Source organism: Calliphora vicina, chromosome 5, assembly GCF_958450345.1.
Source record: "Calliphora vicina chromosome 5, idCalVici1.1, whole genome shotgun sequence".
NCBI classification, from domain to species: Eukaryota; Metazoa; Arthropoda; class Insecta; order Diptera; family Calliphoridae; genus Calliphora; species Calliphora vicina.
In genome coordinates, this window is record NC_088784.1 from 60775191 (window position 1) to 60799323 (window position 24133).

Below are 24133 nucleotides of genomic sequence, written 5' to 3' on the forward strand. Positions count from 1 at the left end.
CAAACTTTTTTTCAAGATGATTTGAATAGAAGAAAATAATAAAATGTTACTATGTGAAAGTATTTAGATCATATTACAATATTTTAAAGACAAAAATAATAGTTTAAACTGATTATATTTAATTTTTTAATATTTTAAGTATGTTTTAGGCTAAAATTATCTTGTATGAAATGAATTTGACTCTAATTGTTTTTTTTGCCATTGTCAAAATGTTTATTGAAACCGAATGTATATTTTCTATTCACTTTTTTAGTTTTTGTATACATATATTTACAGAATATATATTGTTTTATTATAAGAGAAAAATCTGTCACGTACGGTATGTCACGTACGATATTAAATTTTATTTATTATAAAATCATCCAAAGATTGTTTTGATTTAAATATAACAGATTGTAAAGAAAAATATTTCGTTTAGTGTAAGAAATTAAAAGAAAACATAACGGCTCTCACGATTCGAATATTTTCGCATATTTCTACATGTACCTCAAAATGAGTTCCGTTTTATGTCACGCACGATATACCCTTATTTCGCTCAATATTTCGGACAACAATATTTCGAAAGAACTTTTTATTATTTTAAAATATAGTACCGTCTGAATGGAACATAAAGACCAAATTATTTTTCAGATACTCTTATTTTTGCAAAATCTGTTCCACTCTATAGGCGTACAAATGTCACGTACGATGATATGGAATTTCCCATATGAGAATAAAATATTTTTCTGATAAAGAGCTTATATTGGGGGTAGGGTCAATTATAGACCGATCCTTACAAAAGGTTCATATTAAATCGTGGCCGATATTGCCTATTTTCAATATCAAAGAAACCTTATTGTGTTTTCAAAATACGGACTGATATTGATATATCATCATAGAATCTTATGAGGACACAGAATATGTGGGTCTGTGACAAATATTTTGATGTGTTGCAAACTCAATGACAAAATCAATATACCGCCCATTTTTTGATATCTTTAATTTACACCCTCTGCCTGGATCCGCACCTGCTCTGGCTTGATCAACTACACATTCTTGCATATTTTTTATTGAATTTGGTTAGAATCGGTCCATTATTTCTCCTCGCCCCCATTCAACTGCCCTATCTGAAAATTAAGCTCTCATAAATATCTTAATTATAAACTTATCCAAACAAAATTTAACACAAATAAGATTTATATAAGCTGAACTACCAAATTTAGTACCGATCGATCCACAATGTTCCATACATTATCATATAAACACCATTCCCGACAATTTCATTAATGTGCATAAATCTCTGAAATATGTTAGTATCCAAACAAATATGTGTCATACATACGCAAACCATCCAACCAAATTTTTTGACTATCGATCAATAACACTAGTTTACAAGGTTTTTGCTCATGAATTGAAACATATGGGGATTTGTGTATTTAGGTCTTCTAAATTCGGAAAAAATGTTAAAAAAAATCCTGGACGTCAAACTTTTGAGATATTTATTAAAAACGAAACATATAAAAATGTACTTTAAATTAGGACAAAAAAATTAAAAGTGAAGTGTTTTAGTCCTCTTTTTATAATTGTTTTCATTTGTCTCCCTCACGACACTCCAACAGTAGTCTCCTAGCATATTCTGATCCCAAAAACCTTGATAATTCCTCTCGAAAAACTTCAAATCTTTATGGAAACGCTCTCCATGTTCGTCACTCATGTGTATGGTGTTTTCCGGGAAAAATCGAAATGAGAATGTTAAATTGAATTTTGAGCGATATATTTACACCCATCAGTTCAAAATTATGTAATAAATTCGCAACAATATTCCCCAAAAATTCTTAAACAAAAAGTTTAAAAGAATTCCATGCTGCATTTTCAACATCGATTAATAGACACTCAAATTTGGTATCAACCAAAATTTTTCATATTTGAGGACCCGCAAATATCCCTTCTTTTGGTTTAGCCTCAGAAAGACTCGGGAACACGCTGTATAAATATTGAAATGCTGGTTTTGTCTTATCTAAAGCTTTTACGACATTTTTTAATATAAATAAGCATTTTGCAGTGTTAATGTTATAGGAAAACCTCGATTTGACTGAATAATTTTTCCGCAAATAAAACAAAAATAGTCTGGGTTTATTTTACAGTTTCTAGAAGACATTTTAAAACGGTTTTTACTTTAGGGTTTTGTATTTAATAGCGATTTATTAACGTTTATCTACAGGAACGATGTACTTTTATACAGTACTTATTTTTTCCGCGTTATTTTTTTTTGGAATGTGTCAAAAGAATACAACTCTGAAAGTATCTAGTAGCTTCGCCAGAGTATTGAGTACCCAAAAACTATATAAATATTTAATTACTACAATTCGGTACACTACAGTATGCATTAGTAGTACTCAGGGCAGGTGAAAAATAAAAACCCATATATCTCAAAATGTTGACGTATAGGTGGGAAACAAAAAATGGTCAATTAACTAGCGTTCCTAGCTCTTCTCAAAAATACAAGTTTCATTCCATGAGCAAACAAAAATGTTTGATTTGTAAACTAGTGTAATTAGTCATAGGTCCCATATAAGGCCCACTTCAGAAAATCACTTTTTCGAGCATAAATATCTAAAAACTGTTGGTATTTGCTGTCTGTTTCTCTAAATGCGAACGAACGTTTTCTTTCGTATTTTAAATTGAAAACAAAAAATTAATTTAAAATTTTGTTGTTGTTTTCAATATAAAATACGAAAGAAAATATTCGTTCGCATTTAGAGAAACAGGCAGTTAAATAAGATTCAATACAAATAAGTTTCATATCAAAAGAAAACTGTGTAGGGTATCATTTGGTAGGGCTTGCCCGACTATACTTTATTGCTTGTTATTTATTATAATGTTCTTTAATAAAATTTCAATGTTCACATAAAGTGGTTTTAGAACCTTTGAACACTAAGTTATGTGCACAGAATTTTAGCTAAAATTTTAAATTCTCATTTTGTCGAAAATACTTTTATTTAAAAATACTGAATATTTTCTTGATATAAAGACAAAATACAAGTACTGTTAGTTTTTTGCTTTCCTTAATAATAACTTAAATCTTAAAGTAATGTTTGTCATTCAAACATCAGGTAAATATTTAAAATATATTTTATTTTGTATATTCGTATTTCTTGTACTTTTTATGTTATCACGTATTTTCTGCGACCTTTCAACTTAAAATTTATCAGATAAAAATATATATTTTTTTGCCTGCTATTCAGCTGTGACTTGCTTTCAGCTATGAGATGCTTTTAAAATGTTCAACTGAATAAAAACTGCTACACATTTTTAACCAATTGACACTCGTGGCAAAATGTTTGATAATATTAAAAAATATAGAGTTAAATAAAACAATGCTTTGTGGTATATTTGACATAAATTAAATTGTAGATGAATAAATAATTTATTATGAACTTTGATTCATTTTACTAAATTAATCCCCGTAAGTTCTTGGGAGTTTAACTCTCTCAGTAAGGGAAAAAACCTCCTGTGAGTGGATGGTAAAGTTTCCATAAATGCGGATGGACTGAAGTGGTCCCTGCAGTTATCTGTATAAATTGGGTATTGATAGCATCCCAGCATTTTTATAAGGGAATAAATAATCACTTGTAAGCGAGTCAACAATAGAACAAAATAGACAAAAACTTGCTTGCAAATGGCATCTTTCCATACAAAAATCATGTCAGGGAAAGTATAGGCGATTTTTCTTGCACATTTTTCTTAAGTACTTTCTAAAATGTTATAAAATATTATATATACCCTGGTGGACACTTTGGAGTCCTGGACTCGGTGTAGAGTTGACTTCATTCAAGGTATAGATGAACTCTAACATTACGGCTCTGGAAGGATCAAACAGAATTATTATCTCTAGTATCACGACTGTTAATGTCTATGAAATAAAGATTTGGCCACTCCCCAAGATGAAGTTCTGTTGCCACTTCTTTGGAACATTGCAGTTTATTCTTTGCTCATGGCACATAATTCCATTATATATAAAGCTGTGTCGAATGGGAATTATATTTCTGTATCTATTTCCCTTTCAAAATACCAACAGATCTCTAAGTATACTTAGTCACTGGAGCCAGACTTGCCACCTTTTGAAATTTCCAAAACGGGACACCACTAAATGATCAAAAAAAAATCGTTTATAATTATTATTCTATTTTATTTATTAAAATGAACAATAACACATTAATTTTAATTGTGTAAAATCTGGAGAACTATCACTGTGAAAGTCTTCGAACTTTATACGACACAATTTCTTATCTGTGTATGAAGTCTAGCCAAAAATGGGACTGATCATAATAGGAGGTGTGGCACCTTTAATAGTTATTTTCGAATATCTGGAGATCTATAATTGTGGAAGTCTACATAGTTTGGTTGAAAATGTTATTGTGTTAGTGGGCGTGGCACCTCTCATACAAAGCAAATAGTTAATTTCGAATATCTGGAGTACTATAATTGTAATGTATTTAAACTTTGTATGAATCAAATTCTTATCACTATACGGAGTTCGGCTGAAAATTACAGAGATTGGAATTTTTGAAAGTAAATAGTTATTTTCAAATATCTGGAGTACTATAATTGTGAAATTCTTCAAACTTTATATGAATCACGACATGAAGTTTGACCAAAAATGGGAAGAATCGGAATACAAAGGAAAATAAATATCTTCAGAATTATTATTGTGAGATTCCTTAAACTTTGTCCGAGTAGCTCTCTTATCATTTTACATAGTTTGTCTGAAAATGTATTTCAAGGTCGTGGGCGTGGCACCTCCCGTACAAAGTAAATAGTTAATTTCGAGTATCTGGAGTACTATAATTGTAATGTATTTAAACTTTATATGAATCAAATGCTTATCACTGTACGAAGTTTAGCTAAAAATGGTCTGGATCGGAACAGTGGGTGTAGAACTTTCCATACAAAGTACATAGTCAATTTTGAGTATCTGAATAACTAAAATTGCGAGATTTTTCAAACTTTGTCAGAAAATTTATTTTTTATAATTTTACCTAATTTGTTTCAACTCGAAGTGAGAACTAACGAAGAGAGTATTAAATAAATAAGTCAGTATTTAATAAAGTTTAATTATTTCAGTCCTTAATTTAAAATTTATATTTTTAATCGCTTTTAGCGATTTTTTTATTATTATTTGATGTAACAAATTCAACAAACTCAGTCCATTTGAATGGACCAACAACTCAGCTTTAACTAAAGGTACAAGCATCCTAGAGCGAGTATGAATGTTAAAAAATGTTTACTGATGAGTTTTTTTCGGAACTCATAGAAGTTAATGCACTAAGTAAATAGTGATATTCAGTTTTTAGAAAATCATATATTTCAGAAAATAAGGAGCTTTATTCGGTGCTTTTTTTTGATTTTTTTATATTTTTTGTGGTGATTAATGAAAAAGTTATGTTTTTTTTAAAACGGGACAAATGGCGTCCCATTCAGGGTATCGCCGGGACATGGGACATTGAACTCTAAAACTGGTCTGTCCCGAAGAAAACTGGACGGTTGGCAAGTCTAACTGGAGCTCGAACAGTGGTTTTGGTGCAAATCTTCAAAAAAGGGATCTACTAACGAAACTTTATGGGAAACCAAGAAATACGGATCAATAACTAAAATCTTAATTCTTCATAAGAAACCGTCCCCCAAAATGTATGTACTGGCGCCAGTATTTGCTGAGCTGGATCAAAGGATAATAAGGTCCTTTCTTAATGGTTTTATTATTTATCAATAATTTTCGCAAGCATAGTAATATGTTTTCAATGGTGTTTAGTCACAGCTGAACCTTTCAGTTCTGCACGATCTTACGAGTATTACCCATAATACTCGTAAGAGTATTATAGCAAATGCAGTGACCAGGAGAACATCTTATTTATAGATGCAAATGTTTTCAATATTATTGCAAACATTTCTTGTCGAGTGTAGCCGGTTTTTTATTTAAAACAAGAACTATTTCCTTTTTTTAAAGAAAATAAAAAAAAAACAAAAAATTTATTTCTCCTTTGCCCATTTAATTTAACAAATAGAATTTGTTGTTTGTGCATTTGTCTGGCATGAATAAAATATACACTTTTTGAGTTTTTTTCCTGTTTGTAATCATTTCTTTACATTTTAAAAACATATAGCCAAAAAAATAAACAAACAAAAAACTGTAACAACTCCAACATGCACGTATGCAACAAAAAAGAAAACTCAAATACTACAAAAAGTACTTATATAGGAACCATAATTTGGCACAAAAAATATTCACAGCATGAAGAACCAAAAAAAAACAACAAACAAGGAAAAATAAAAGTAGACATCAACAATGAAAAATAGTATAACCGGAGGCCTAACAAATCAACCATTTCGTTTTTCATTCATTCATATTATTCAGACTATCCATTCACTTTTTTCTTACTGATATACAGTGGGTGTCATTATTAAGTAATCATTTCTTAAAGAAAGTCTCTTACTGTTGGCAATTTTTGTAAATCTGCTAATAATGATCTAGAAATTTAATGTGTCCTTGGATGTTAAATAATAACCATTTGGTCGATATAAATAAGGTTAGAATTGTCCTTTAAAATATTTATATATTTCAGTATTTTACTTATTCATCGGAAGTCCGTTCTGTATGTTCTTTTTAGGTCTATATACAAATCTTAAAATGTCCTTAATTGAACAAGTTTATTTCCTATTTTCAAGATTCGATAAAACATAATTAATTTTGAACTTTTGCTGTTCTGAATTCAGTAATATTTGATATAAATGTTTTCCATGGCCCTACAAAATTTAAAGTTCTTCAGAATTTCGAAATTCACTTTAGTTTGGTTTTTGTATAGTTTCAAAGTTCATTTTTTTTAATAATTGCGTGCAAAATACCTAAAGTAAAACTGATAACTTCAGAATTGTTATTCAGATTTTAATATTTTTGATCTCAGACATCATTTTCTCAACAAAACAGGATATAGCATAGAAAATCGTCCTTGAACAAAGGACATATCAAAAAAGATTTCTTCCATTTTCCAACGATTTTTTTTAAATATGCACCACTATGGTGACCCTTAATAAACGAAAGTTGGATTTTGGTGAAGATTGGTAAAAAAATAATCCTGAAAATTGTTTAGGTAAATCGGTTGTGGTTAAGAGGTGCCGTGCCTCAAGCCCTCTGAAGTTCTGAGATGCATTTACAAGGGGAAAAAATGCATTTTTTTCAGTTTTTGTAAAAATTTTGCCATTAAAAAATTACTTTTGCCATTTAATTAAAAAGTATAGAAATGTGTAGGTAATTGACGTTCTAATGAGACATAAAAACAGCAATTGGTCAAAAAATGTTAAAGTTATTAAAAATTCCCCAGGCCATTAACGTGTCTCAGGCCACTAGAACAAGAAATGTAGGAACAAAATTAACATATTTTGAGAAATCTTAAAATAAAAGCTTATTTTTACTTAAAATATATTCATATCCGTTAACCTATACGCAGGTACAGCCAAAAAAAATATTTTTTTAACGGCAGTTTCAAAACTCCATTTTAAAATTTTTAAAAATTTTGTTAAACAAATTTCAGAAGTTTTTAATCATCACATTGGGATTTATTGAGAACATAATAGGGAATAAAAATATGAAAGAATTATGACAATACCTCCTATAGTTGTTCCGTACCTGCGATTTAAATTTTTCGATTTTCGAGAAAAACTAATTTTTGGCTAATGAGCCGAATTTCCTTTCTGTTAAAAACTTTAAGCAAAACCGATTCAGAATATTGTAGTCCATGCAATTTTAAATATTGTCTGAAAGGTTTACTAAAATCGGAAAACGATAGAGGGTATGCGTTCCAAAATTCCAAAAAAAATTTTGGGACATTTACATGCTTCTTTCTGCATATTTATGTGCATATTTCCACGTTGTTTTGAGCTTTTTTTCCTTGCCAGCCAAAAAAGTTTGAAGACCAAGAATTGGGAGCTACTCAAGCAGCAATTTCAAAACGTTTCTGAGTATCAGGATTCATCCAAATGCAGGAAAATTAGCTACCATATGAATTGAAGGCAAGACACCTTAAAATACGATTCTGCATGTCCGAAATAATGTTTGAACGCTATAAAAGAAAATAATTTTTGCACCGAATCATTACTTGCGATGAAAAATGGATCCTTTACGATAATCCGAAGGGCAAGCGATTTTATATGAAGCCGGGCCAACACCAAAGTCAAATATCCATGGAGCTAAGGTATTTGGTGGGAGCAAAACGGTCGAATCTATTATGAGCTGCTGAAATCTAACCAGACCATCACAGAGAAGATGTACCGAATGTAACTGATTCGATTGAAGCAATCGCCCGGAATATGTGGTCAGACATTAAACTGTAATATAGTCCGGACTGTGCCGCGACCGACTAATATTTTTTTCGATCGATGCAGAACGTTCTCTCTGGGATACGCACCACTTTTGAAAAGAGTATTCGATATTGGCTTGATTCGTTCTTGGCCTCAAAATATGAGCAGTTTGGCTCGGAATCCATATGTTGCCAGAAACACAATGGCCAATAATTTCAATAAATTTATATTGTAAAAAATAAAAGCTAAAAATGTGAAAAAAATCCTTAATTTTTAAGTCATTCACCAATATTATCCCTCTCATGGTCTCACTCTGATTTTTGTGTTGTTAACCATACAATAGTTTACATTTTTCAAGGACAATTTTTAGTTTAATTTTTAGGAAAAAAACATTAAGATAGTATAAATTGTTAAAACTTATAAAGATTTGAAACTGCACAATTACACTATTCTTATATAAAATGTGAACTTTGAGAATCGATAGAATTCAAAACATATCAAACTTAAAAATTATAAGGTACTTCAAATTCCTTGTCGAAACATATTATTTGCTTCCTATAGAGTTTTCGTTATCATTTTGTCTGTCACTGTGCATAAACAATTCACTGACGGAAGGAAGTTGAGCAATGTTAACGCTAACAATATAAAGAGATTTTTAAATCATAATAAAAAACAAAATAGAAACCTTAAATTTATTAAACTTTTAAAGATTTAGTTGAAATGTTACAAAGAAAAAACTAAATTTAAATGAATTTTGTTTTAAAGAAATCAATTTAATGAAATTTTATTTTCTCACACTTATTATTTGATTTTTTTTCTGGCTTATTTGAATGTTAGATTAAGGAAAATTAAAAGACAAATACATTTAAAAAGGAAATTGCAAATATGGTCATCATATGGCAAAATAGTTTAAACATTAATTTCATGTGGCACTTCAAATGAAAATGATACTTTTAGGTCTCTACAAACGAATGAGAATGCATCCATGCAAACCAGACATATTCATTCACTCACTCACTCAGTCAGTCATTTTCATTTCATTTCGTTTTTTTTTTGTTTTCTTGCAATCCCAGTCATTTGTACAATAAATCCATAAAAAATACTGAAATAAAATAAAACAAGTGTATAAATACAGTGAACTGAAATGGTAGAAAAGTTTTCAAGGAAAAAGCGTGAGAATTAAAAATATTTTCTCTTCATAAAATCACTTTGCATTTTAATTAGCACTAAATGAAAACAACAAAATGAAATCATGAAACAACAACAAAAACAATTGTATAAAATGAAAAAGAAATATAAGATTTCCTTGGTTGAGTTTTAAATGTAATTAACAACACAAGTTCATAATTAGTAGATACACAGTCACAGATACTCACTCTTACCATTGCACACTCAGTTCACTACTTAGAAATAAGGAAAAATAAAACAAGATTTAAGTTTGCAATATGTTTGATTGATGTAGGAAAGAATCGTCATGATGAAAAAGAAATTACCCTGGTAGTAAGTTTCGTTCAGACTGCAATTCGAAGTAACTTTTTTTTGCTGTAGTTATAGTGGCAAAAGGAAATCCTTAAGGGGATGAGATTTTGATTACATTTTTTTATCATATACTTCAGAAATTATATGTAGTAACTTATTAGGGTATTCAATCGATTAACCGTTAATCGGTTAACCGATTAATTTTGGACGGTTAACTGTTCGAATAATTTAAAATTGCCGATTTACAAATAACAAATAAACCGATTAATTTGTGTCGATTAATCGATTAACCGAAATTCCTTTTTTTTGGCACTTTAAAATTTTTTTTTTGTATTTATTTTTGTCTTGCAATTCAAATACAAATTTCAAATTAAATTTAGATATTTTTTGAGCATCCAATAAATATGATTAGTGAGTATGTATAACAACTGACATACATATTAAATTTACATGTCTTTGAAACTTTGTTTGTATTTACATTTTTTGAAATGAGTCTTTTATCATGACTACACCATGATACAACCATTAGAAGGTAGAATCACTAGGGAGAGAGTTTAAAATGCTATGCCTTGTTACGTCAAATAATAGAAAAATAAAAAACAGAAATCCAAAAACACGAATAACAACAAATGAAAATTGAAAAATATTTTGTTTATATTTGAAATACATAATTTATTTGCATACGAAAAAAATCATTTACGCCTTTTACTGGCTCAAGAGAAGGTGTCGCATTTGGCATTAGACGTGCACGTTTTGTGGCTTCATGCAGTTCAATATTATCGGAGTCATTGAAATGATGCATGCAAATCCGGGAGTGTTTCTTCAGCTCAACACCGCAGGCTGCACTCCATTCTTTAATTTTATTTTCAGGACATTTTATAAATCTTACGAGATTTGTTCAAATGAACATTTACACAAACAAGATTTAACACGCATGTTTCTTCTTATACATATTTTTTAAATTGAATTTAAATTTTTCAATTTAGTTAATTTTTTATGTTTTATTTCAATTGTACTTTTATTTTTTATTTTATATTAGTCTGACAATCCAAGGCATGTATAATTGAGAACATATTTTGTAGTGATTCTACCTTCTATTGTTATATTATGGACTACACGAAACTATTAAATTAATCAAAATCTAAAACAATCCAAAAAGGAATATTCTTTATCATGCTTTTGATTTCTGAAACATATACAATCAGCGAGAGAGTTTTTTTCCAAAAAAAGTTTTATTAATCTAAAGGAAAAAATCTTTTAAATTACATATATTCTTTTTATAAAAGTTTATTTCAGATCTCGTATTTTCGAGAAAAACGTCTTTGAATGTTTTATGACATTTTAATATTTCTTAAATAAATTTTCAACAAATCATGTGATTTCAGAAATGTAAATAGTAGATGTTAATATCTTTCTAATCTGTATTTAACCCAAATTTTTACTTATCAAATATACACTCTCACACAAAAAATAATTGACTTTTTTGAAAACTGATAAAACTATATGAAAGATTATAGAACAGCGCATATTTTGTATTACTCAGTTGCAGCAAATAGGCGATATGTATTCAAAAAGGATCTCAAATACCTTATTTGCCGTTTTTTATGTTTTTGTACACAAAATTCGTTGTTGTATTTTCAATTTAAAATGAAAATAGAAATTATTCGGTTAATCGAATAATTTTAAATTAACCGACTATTAACCGAATAAATCTAAACCTCGATTAATTATTTGCTCGATTAACCGATTAAACCAGAAACCCGATTAATTGAATACCCTATTACTTATACATGTGCTAAAATCGTAATATTATTTAATGTTTCGAGTATGAAAAAAATTTATAATTGTTTTTAATGGCACATCTAGGATTTCTCGGGAATATTTTTTATAAAATTCATGAGAAATTTTTGTCGGAAGTTTTCGGAATTTTCATTGCAAGTTTTCTTCTTAACGTAAGATTATTATTATGGAAAAAATAAAACAGATTCGTTGTGATTTATTTTCAATTAAATAATTCGATTGTATCCTTAGCTTTTATCGATATTACTAACAAAATTTTACTTATTTTTTTTATTTATTGAATCTTCACAAAATAATGTGACTATCAATAATTTGTTCAAATCTAAATATTAATTTTTATTTACGTCCCACCTCAGTTGGACGAAAAATGATGTTTAATTTATAGATCCTATCATCAGCGCAGGTCTGTTGGATTCATTCTTCTTAGTCGGATGTAGCCATTACTTCTCATTAATGTTCGTGCAACTTCTAACTTTTTCAAATATGACTCCGCTTGTTTTTTATTTCATTTTTCACCAGGAAGACACCTAGGTCCTTATGAATGTTAATATTTCTCACATACCAAGGCGCTGCTGTTATCATTCTTAATATTTTATTTTGGAATCTTTGAATTTTTTCAATATTAGAAGCTGAGGCCGTGCCCCATAATTTAATTCCATAGTACCATTTGACCTATTTGAACAATTAAAAAAAATCCCCGGTATTTCTTTGAAATGAAAAAGTCCGGTTTATTGAGATCAATAGACAAGATCTATTCTAATAAAAAGTCCGGTTTTTTTAGATCAATGGACAAGATCTATTCTAATAATATCAAATTCATTTGCAGAATGAAATTATAGTAGTCGACACAGAATCACACTCGCTTTAACGATATCAGTCCATCCATATGGCTGGCAGTGTATGTACTTTGATAAAATTTGGGGAATATATTATCTTTAGCCCAAAGACGAGTCTGATAATAATCGGTCCATTGTTTTTCACATAATCGACTTAACAACATTTTATTAAATTATTTTACAGGTTAGAAGATATTAGATTTTCAACGATAAAGGAGGTTCTTAGAACACTTCCGTGTGATATTCCAACAGTAATCTGCCTTTATATGTACATCCCAAAATAGTATCTTTCTTCCATCATTTTTAAATCTTGGTGAAATCGATCTCCAAGGCGATCCAAGATTTTTATGAAACTTGTACTTTTATGCTCATATTAATTATATTCAACAATTTTAAAGCTTATTAAAAGCTCTATAATTTTCAACCCTCTGATTTCCTAAAAAAATTTTACAACGACACAAAAGATTTCCTCTAAATCAATCATTGAATGAATGAGATCGTTGTCCTTAGATGTGGGCCATTAAACCTGGAAATTATCTTGAAATAAGTGTAAAACATGGAACATAACTGTCATATGTCCCAATTAAATGTATAATGAATGCAAAATTATCTTTTCTATTAAAACCTAACATAACATTTTGTTTTCCAAATTTCTATTAGAGGCCAGTCCTTTTTGATCAATCCCATCTAGTATAGGACATGTTGATGGCCCCTCCCTTGATTCAGTGGGTATATCCATTTATACGAATGGGTCCAAAAATTTGGATTGAGTGGGCGGAGGTGTCTACATTCCTCAATTTGGGATAAGATTGTCATTTAGACTTCCAAATGGATGTAGTATTCGTAAGGCTGTGGTATCGGTCGTTAGGAGAACGGCCAACTGGCTCAGATATTACAGGATATATGTATATTCGTATATATACTGACAGTAAAACCGCAATAAAATCCCTGATAGGTTTTTATACAACATCAAATACAGTCCAGGTATTCCGACATCCTTAAATGAGATGGCGAGACATTCAACAGTTGTACTCACTTGGGTACGTGGACACAGGGATAGCGAATGCAATTGTTTTGCTGATAACTTGATGGGAATAGGAGCCTTGATGTCGGAATATGAAATAGACTTCCTATGTGGCATTCCGCTGTCGCCTTGTAAGCAGCTAATAAATAATGCATACTTATTATGAATTTGGTGGGGTAATGAATACACCTGTGCCGTTACGAGAATGATATGGCCTGCGTTGGACTGTAAACGCACGTCGTATCTACTTCGCTTACAACAATAGCAATATGGTGGCGATGATCATCGGGCATTACCATTTCGGTATCCATGCTGCAAGACTTGGGCTGCCTCAGCATGTCTTCTGTTGTCAGAGTGAGGAGGAGAAATAGACCATCTTACACTTATTTTTTAATTGTTCGGCACTGGGTGATCTACGTGCCAGGCTTTAAGGTGAGCGATCCCGTAGTAATCTCTTCGGGTTATCTGGGAAGGAACTAAAAGCCTTTATTAAGGAAAGCAGGTGGTAAATTAGATCGAGCATGCAATTTACACCTCATAGTGACCAAGCAACTGTCCCATGATGGTCTGCATTATTTGAATTCCTTGAATACTTAAATTCTTCTCTCATCTTACTCCTCCAATTTCTCTTGCCTACTTCACTCTTACTCAACCTATAGATTTTCCTCTTCTTTTATCACAAATATTTTTGATGTTGTTTACTCTCACGAGTGTTTTTTAAGATCAAATAGCATCAAATATTTAGCGGTTACGTCTTTTTCGTTAAATATTTGCCATGTGTCACCCAACCTTTAGTCAAGGCCTTAATCTCCATCTGGAAGTAATTGAAATACTAGTTTCTCACTAAGTCTGTTATAGGTTTTCGAAAATTTATGACTGTGTATTTACCGCAAATGTAACAAAACAGATTTCTGCAAGTATTTTCGCTCAAAAATAATGGATCAATCAACTAAGAAAGTGATTAAAAAATTTATATTCTTCAGGTTGCCCGTGATATAACCTTATGGTCAAGCTACAGGTGGAAATATTAAAAATACATAACCCCAACAAAAATATCAAATTCATCAACACAATTACTCACTACTTTCGAAAATCACTTTAACGCCTATACATAATTGTAACTGGTGTATGATCTGATTTGAAAAAGGATCTAATATAAAATATTTTAATATCACGGTGCTACGATGGAAAAAAACTTGGAAAACGACCTAGCGTGGGTTATAGGGCTTGCCGAGTACAGTGATGTTCGTCAACTTATCGATTTGTAACTCAGTCAGAATACGCTTCAAAATGACGCACAGTGGTATGAGAATAAAAAAAGAGGTAAATAAATCTGTAACTTCTAAACCCTTACGCCGATTTGAATGAAATTTCACATGCACAAAGAGGAAGTGTAGTACACCACCACTATGGTGGTGTAGGGTATAAAAATTGTTGTACAATTTTTAATTTACTGGGTAAATTTTGTGGAAAGTTTTTCGAAAAAGTTTAATAACTTTTGCAAATATAAACCGATTTTAATAAGTAATGTCTCATTTTTGTCTACATAAAATTGTCTTTAAAAGTCTTTGCAATGAAAAATAGGTTTTCATAAAAAAAAATTAAAATAACTATTGTTGTATTTGAAAAATTACTAAAAAAATAAAAAAAGAAAGCGAAACTATTTATAAAAACTGACACAATTTCTAGGAATATAGATTTTATACATACATTTTATGAAAGCTTAATTCTTTGCCTAACTTCAATTGTTTAAAATTTTGAGATCGGTCTAAAAATGTGTGAGTTATAGGTACTACGACCTACTCTAAAACAGTTTTTTTCAAAATATCTCAAAATTTTGAGGGTGTTTCAAAATCTTTGAAACCGGTTTTAGTATGTCCTCACCTAGGCCAACAAACTCCATAAGGTGATTTTTCATGTTCTGATAAAATGTGTCATTTTGAAGCAGATTGTATTTAAAATGAATTTATTCTGTATTTTTTATAAAAAACAGCTAAGAAATTTCTTTAATTTCAATTTAATTTATTACAAAATTTTGATTATATACTAGACAAGTTAATAATTTCAGAGAAAATTAGACAAACCAAATCTCTATTGAAACTGACTGTGGTCGGTTTATTATTTCTTATAGCCCTCATATTTTTTCAATGTTCTTTAAAAATTATTAAATAATTCCTTCCTAATTAAAAAATATTTCAATAAAACACCTCGAACCATTTTTTAAGTCTGTTTTTCTTATTTTCTACTTTCAGATCCTTCTTGAAACTTCAAAAAAAAAAATGTTTTTAATATTCAAATATGCCAATTCAAAGGAATTTGAATTGGCAAACGTTAGCAAATATGCGCCGTATTGCTAAAAAGATGTAAACAAACCAATATGGATTTCTTTTGAAAACTAATAATACCAAAAAGATCCCCCAAAAAATAAAAAAAAACGGATAATAAAAGTAGAAAAAGTGGAAAAATTCCAAGTGAAATGTCTCAATTTTATGGCAACAGGAGAATAAAGCAAAAAATCAACATCTATGCCCACAGACACGATGACAACAAAACGTATAAGTTTTCAGCAACAGCAGCAAACACTACAAAATTCCCATCACCATCATCAGCAACAGCGAAGGCCACCTGACGTTGAAGAGGCTCTATCATCGATGCTATGGACACCATATGAACGTGCCTCAACAACAGATACATCATCCGATGATGATGATGAACAATTGCAACGTCAATTGAAAAAATCCAAAAGTCAATATGATTATACGAGTGTACCAACAACAATACCCCCCTTAACACCACCGCCGCCACCACTACCATCACTCGCATCACTAGGACAGTCACCTTCACTACCACCCACACATTTCCCCCTCACGCCCACACATTTAACACCAACAAATATTGTGGCATATATAACGGCAGCGACACCGGCAAGAGCAGCAACAACAGCAGCAGCTGTGGCAGCAACAAGTTTAATATCGACGACGAGCGCGTATTATACAACAGAAGATTTATGTGATCCATCTGTAACAACACCATTAGTGCCTTTTTCAAATCTTATGCTCAATGCGCATACAGCAGCAACACCCAACCACAATCGTCTACTAAACACTGCCATCACAGCTGAGCACGATGACGATGACGAAATTGATGAAGATGATGATGTCAATTTAAATGTGGATGTAGATGTGGATGATACATTTAATGATGTCTATAATAATGAGAATACATTAGCAGCTACAAGTTCCTCTATGATGATGATGTCATCTTATCAGCAGAAAAATCGCATTTCCTATCCCTCTACCTATGGACGCATACCAAATCTTACCAAATGGTGGTCTACCTCCAATGCAGCAACCACGCAACAACTACAACCAACACCAGTCCCATCTACAACTCATCAACAGAGTGCCGTTGAATCAACACCAGCTGCAGCAGTGACACTACTTCCCCCACCTCCACCACAGCCACCAACAACCACCCTGACAGTTGAGACCAATAAACAACCACCTTCGTATGAGTCCTTATACAAGAAACATCCTTTGCGACCATTACGTCAACGTCAGCATCGTTTGAACAAACATTTGAATTTATTCAAACCCGTTTTGGAAACTTTAAAAGCAAATGTGACAACAATAACACAGGGTCGTTTTACCTCCCTTACACGACCGGATCATAATAGAGTTACTAATGCCAATATCACAAGTGCAATCAACCCAACTACTACAACACAACAACCTACAACTGTTGTTATAGAATCTACAGCAGCATCAACGACAGCAGGAATTACAATTAGAAACGATAACTGTAGCACGGAAAGTACAAGTAACAATTTGGTTCATTCATTTACCGATAATTTTCTACATGAGGTAAGTTTGACTAAGTACGAGTTGCATGCATATGCACTAGGGTGCCACTTATTTTGCACATTTGCCAATTTCGATGCTCCCAGTGTTTAAAATTGTTCTTTGTCGCCTTAAAACGTTAAGCTGACAATTTTTGCTAAATCGGTTAACATTTCATAAAAACAATTCAAATAGTTTTTGTATTTCATTACAAAAGGTGCCCTAGAAACCATCAAATGGGTTTTCACGTTGAGGAAATTCGAAAATATCTTGTTTGTATACATAAGTATATCAAAATAAAATACAAAAAACAAAAAAGTTTTTCTCCTGATTTGAATTTGTGCAGAATTATTATCCTGTTTCACAATACTTGCCTGTTAACGAGTTTCCAAAAAACTGAAGGGTTAACCGCGTTTCCAATTTAAAAATTTGAAAATCGATTAGTTTCAGTTTTGTGATAACACAGGTCAACAGCAAAAAAGGCTTCACTGACCAATATATAGATTTGATGCATCGTAAGTACAAATTTTTTTTTCTAAAATTGTGAATTTTTTTTAGATGTTTCTTCACATAATTTATGATAACTTGAAAAGGGTTAGTCCGATATTATTGAAGGAAACTTAGAAAAGTTGAAATTTACATAACCTTTAATCTGTTTATATATTTAGCCCAATTATGAAAAAAATTCCCTGGGAGTTTTTTCCCTTTTCCCTTTTCTCATTTTTCTTATTCATATTCTATGTTAAAAAAAAAGAAAAGGGAAAAAAGCTCTCGGGGAATTTTTTTCATAATTGGGCTGATTGTATCTTAATCGACTCAGTAATTTCGGAGTTATAATAACAAATTAAAGAAAAAATATATTTTTTATGTGAAAATAGCTAATTTTTTTGTCATGAAAAATCGATAACGCAGAAATTGTTTAGATTTATTGCTTTATCGCTAAACCACATGTAATAGGAACAAAATGAGATATCGATCATAAAAATCTATGGATTATTTTCGAATTTATTCACAATTAAGTAAATTCGCTTATTTACAGAAAATTGTATGTGTGTACAAGTGTGTACTTTGAGTGTAAATTTTACATGTGTTTTGTTACAATAACAAAACACATTGAGTGTATTTTCATTTAATTACATTTTGGGGAAAATGTTTTCAAAATTCAATCAATCGGAAGAAGAACATTAACTACCTACTCAATTTTATATATTTCAAACAAAAAAGTAAAATTTTGTGAAAATGAGCGAATTCACTTAATTGTGAATAAATTCGAAAAGAATCAATCGATTTTTATGACAGGAACTAAGCCTATTGAATTTGGTTAGAATCTGTCCATTATTTCTCCTAGCCCCCATTCAACTGCCTTATCTGAAAATAGTTAAGCTCTCATAAATATCTTAATTATAAACATATCCAAACCAAATTCAGCAAAACTAAGTTTTATATAATCTGAACTCGTACTACAAAATTTAATACCGATTGGTCCACAATGTTCCATAGCTCCCATATAAGCTCAATTATCGAAAATTTCAGTAATGTGCATAAATCTCTGAAATATGGATGTTAGTATCCAAATAAAATCCAACACAAATATGTTTCATATATAAGCAAATTATCCCACCAAAATTTTGTAACGATCGGTCCATAATTAGTCATAGCTCCCATATAAGGCACTCTTCTGAAAATCACTTTATTAATTATCTTAAAAATGTTGGTATTCAAATAGGATTCAATAAAAATAAGTTTTATATTAAAAGAAAACTGTTTAAAATCATACACTCAGTCGGGCTTTCCCAATTATACTTTCTTACTTGTTTAGTCCCGGTCCACACTGTGAAACATTTGCTGCAAAACATTTGAGTTTGTCGATGAAAGGGGAAATAGGAATGAAAAAGGGAACTTTGTTTCATGTACATGAAGTTTTTGTTGAGTATGTCATCCACATTTATTCGTTCGTATTCGTACTGTACAGAAATGTCAAAGACTGAAAAGCAAAAACTTCACTGTGTGGACACGAATGCAGTTTCAAAAGAGAATTTAAAAATGTTTTGCAGCAAATGTTTCACAGTGTGGACAGGGACTTAATATATTAAATTAGTTAGATTATATACATTAATGTTGGCTAATATGATTCTCAGTATAGAAATAATCATGAATATGGGGCTCAATGGTGTTATGATACCTAAAAAGTAGAACTAAACCATACTAAGGAGTACCTTTTTGTTTCTAAAATGGTACTTTTTGAATTTTCTATAATCTTGAACCTAGTATTAGGAAATTACTTTGAAATTTCAAACCTGACAGGAGTTCAATGTGTGAATTTGCATCCCGATATTGATATCGTAGTTACCATTTATTTTCTACTGAAAATCAGTCAACTTTGATCTGATTGTAATAATTTCCTGTAAAATAGGTTTATTCAATATTTTTTAGGGGCACATGAAATTTTTGATTTTTGCAACCTCACTTGTTCTACGGGCGCCACTGTGCGTCGTCAAGACACTCCGGGTTTGAGTCTTGACGACGCACAGTGGCGTCCGTAGAACAAGTGAGTGATATTTAATGTCAATCGGAACAGTCATTTAAATTTTTGTTTTATTTATTGTATCTTCACAAAATAACTATCAATAATTTGTTCAAATCTTAAATCTAAATATTAATTTTTATTTACGTCCCACCACAGTTGGACGAAAAATTATGTTTAATTTATAGATCCTATCATCAGCGCAGGTCTGTTGGATTCCTTCTTCTTAGTCGGATGTAGCCGGATGTTCGTGCAAGTGGGTTTGGGTGAACTTCTAACTTTTTCAAATATGACTCCGCTTGTTTTTTTATTTCATTTTTCACCATGGAGACACCTAAGTCTTTATGAATGTTAATATTTCTCATTACCAAAGCGCTGCTGTTATCATTCGTAATATTTTATTTTGGAATATTTATACCCTACACCACCATAGTGGGGCTGGCTGGCTGGTTGGCTGGCTGTCCATGTAAACCTTGTGCGCAGACTACAGGTCGCAATTTTGAAGATATTTCGATAAAATTTGGTACATATCATTTTTTCGGCCCAAGGACGAAGCCTATTGAAACTGGCTGCAATCGGTCCATTATTTCACCTAGCCCCTATACAAATGTCCTCTCGAAATTGGACTTTATCGGTCATAAATGTTTAATGTATATATGTATCTACACAAATTTCGCTCCAAATAAGTTTTATATATACAAAATTCATGTCACCAAATTTTGTTACGATCGGTCCATAATTAGTCATAGCTCCCATATAGTCCCGCTTCCGAAAATCACTTTAACGTGCTTAAATCACTTAAAAATGTTGATATATACACAAAATTCAACATAAATAACTTTCATATAGACATAAATCACACGACCTAATTTTATGGTGATCGGTTCATAATTGGTCATAGCTCCCATATATGGCCCACTTCCGAAAATCACTCACGAATATAAATTATTGATATTTTTAAAGAAAAATATTTTTACTCATTTACTTGGTGTAGGGTATTACATGGTCGGGCTTGACCGACCATACTTTCTTACTTGTTATTATTTAAATTTGATCAATTTATTTCCAATATAATTTGATTCTGCACAATAGTGTATAGTTTCACACTAATTTCTAAATCCTGAAAACTAGTATTTGGGTGTAGGTCACTCTATGTTCATTATTAACCAACTATGCCATCATACTAGCTTTAGGACATAATTGTAAATTAAACAGTGCTACATATCTCCCTTATCTCTGTACATGATTTAATTCCCATTAAATAACAACCCTACTTAGTCCTTTCCCAAGATCATGTAAAAGTTTTAATCGTACAAAATCAAATACTTTGTCATTTAATTAAATAATTAAATATTCATTGAGGCTTAGTATTAAATAAATATGTACCATGCATGTAAAATTATTGTAATTGTTGATTTAGCTGTTCATATATACATATTCAGTTTATTTTCTATTTCAAACTGACTCATTAATTTATTAGTTTTTTGGGATTTGATTGTAAAAGATTTAAATAAATAAATTACAAAATAATCCAAATTTTAACTTTGTTGTGTAACTCATTACTTTATAAACAATTACTGTCTGTGTGACTACTGACTAAATTAAACGAGAGTACGAATGTATGTATCCAAGTAATGTTTAGATTGTTGTAAATATTTAAAATACCCAACCGTCTCATACTCACATATTCGAATAAATGTCAAAAACAATTTTAGAGTTCAAACTGTTGTGTTGTGTCAGTGTCTGTAAAAACTGTAAACAATGCTTTAACTTTATCTATTCGTATGTAAGTGAAATTCATTTACGAGTGGAGTCTATTAAATAGAATTCTTTATTTATGAGCATGAAATAATGTAGTCTCATATATGGTGGTTTTCATATTAAAGGGGTTTTAGCATTAGCCGTTGATGACTACGTTCAAAGAACAAAGAGTTTCACAATTTTAATTTGATCTACAATAGGTAGTCCTAGAATAAACTCTTTTCAGCCACTATTTTTTGTGTATAAGTTTAAAATCAAAACAATTGCATTTTTACTTTAATCAAGGTTAGTTTATTATAAAAAGTAAGAAAAAATTATTAAAAACATTAAAAAACCACCCCATTCCAAGGTTTTTTTGTGGAGCGAAGTGATTAGTTTACTAACCACCGTGGCGGTTGGCATTAAAAATAACTATGATAAAAATTTTTACTAAATTTTTGTGACCAAACAACCGAAATATCAAAGTAGCACTGAATTCGATGATCAATAAATATTCTGTGCATTTTTTATTGAATGCGTGAAAGTCTCTTAAAAAACAGATTTTTATAATATTTTCAAATTAATATATTTATCTAACAAGAGCACCCTGACGGCAAAGTTTTGCAAAAAATCATAAACGATGACTTCAAAAAATATAAATGTTTAGCAAAATGGCAATAGATGACAATAAACTATGTTTTAAAGGCTATAGAATATGTGGTTAGTAAACTAACCACCCAACTGCAATGAGTTAAAACAAACTATATTATATCAAATGTATTTATAATATTTTTACCCATGGAAAGGCCTTAATATATTTCAATGCTAAAACTAAATTATCTATGTACATTGTACAACCATGTATGTATGTATTTGTTTTGAAAAAAATCCAACTCACTCGTCAAGTATTTAAAATCACAGCTACTTAATTAATGTATTTTATTAAAGTTACAAATACATCCACACCAACAAATACAATTTTCTAATGCAGATGTTTAAATATAAGCCTGTAATGTATAGTGATGAGATGTAGGATTTTTATTTAAAACAGAGTGGGATAAAAATTGTACCAACACAAGATAATGCAAAATATTTATCCTTTTATAAAAAACACGTCCGTTCTTATGTAGCAATTCTGTTTTGTTCGAGTCCATGTGGGGTAGAATCAAAATTTTTTGGAAATAAATCTGCCATTTCTAAACGGCTGGTCCGATCGGTATAAAATTTTTTAGAAACTCAATAAATAACAGTAATATGTAATAAAATCAATGAACTTTTCAACGTTTTTAAAATTTGTCAAAAAAAAACTTGCCAAAAGGTGAAAGGGAATCCCAAAATTCTTAAATATTGGAGCGAAAATACCAAAAATAGTATTAGCTTCCTTCGGAGCTAGAAAAATACTTTTGGGCTAAATAGGGAACACATCAAGGTTTCCAAAGCTGCTTTCCGTTTTCTGATCCCAGCTTTGGGATTTTAGAACATATGGCCCAAATTTGTAATTTTGATAAAAAATAGGTCAAATTTCGAAGGGTTTTTTATACCAAAATGTTCTCCGTAAAGATGCCTAACAGAAAAACATAAAATTGTTATATGTTCTTAAAGAAAAAAAGAGTTAAGTCACCTTTTCGCCCAAAAAACAGTATTTGGAATTATTAAATTTTTTTGGAATTATTAAATTGAAAATCGTTTATTTTAGGATCCATAATAGATATTGCTCTGAAATCTTTTGTTTATTATTGGTTGTCTAACTAACAAAAAATTCGAGTCCATTCGGAGCAAGGTATGTCAAATTTTTTTAATTTAAATTTTGAAATGCCTATAACTTGGAAGTTGTAAGAGGTAAATAGCACAGGCAAGATGTTTTTCAAGACATAGACGAGCTCTTTTAAAAAATATAAAAATCTTTGAAATCGGATTTGAAAAAAAAAATTAAAAAAATCGAAGTTTATTATGTATTTAAAAAATAAAAATGCCACATCTATTTTTAAATTTTGTTTACTACTTATAATTACAAATCTTTTTCTGTTTAAAAGAAACAATTTTAAAATTATTTTTGTAAAAACATAGTTTTAACTTTAACAAGTAAGAGTGCTATATTCGGCTGTGCCGAATCTTATATACCCTTCACCAAATTATACTTCAAAATTTTAAATATTTTTAGGTAAACAAAATTTAATTTTTTTTCCAGTTGTTTTTTGAATTTTTTGAAAAAAAAAAATTTTCGATTGTTATTTTAAATTTATTTTTTTTTTTTTTTAAATTTTAAATTTTTTTTTTTAAATTTTAAAAAATTTTTTTTTTTAAATTTAAAAAATTTTTTTTTTTAAATTTTAAAATTTTTTTTTTTGTTTTTTAAATTTTTTTTTTTTAAAAAAAAAAAAATTCGGGTTCAAAATTTTTTTCCCCGATTTTGACCCATTGTAGGTCCAACTTACTATGGTCTTATATACGTCGTTGCAAATGTCTTTGAAATATCTATCATTAGATATCCATATTGTCTATATTAATGTCTTAGTAATCCAGATATAGTTAAAAAATAGGTCAAAAATAGAGGTTGTCT

The 24133-nt window shown here is 30.2% G+C and overlaps 1 protein-coding gene across 1 annotated transcript in view; it reads left to right on the forward strand.

Annotated features, from left to right (window-relative positions):
- The first annotated feature begins 15895 nt into the window (after window positions 1–15895).
- Window positions 15896–24133, forward strand: part of LOC135961292 (probable serine/threonine-protein kinase DDB_G0282963) — a 197486-nt gene continuing 189248 nt past the window's right edge. The window contains exon 1 of the mRNA XM_065512785.1: window positions 15896–17333. Within this exon, the coding sequence (XP_065368857.1) occupies window positions 15996–17333 (1338 nt within the window). The 5' untranslated portion in view covers window positions 15896–15995. The remainder of the gene's footprint in view (window positions 17334–24133) is intronic.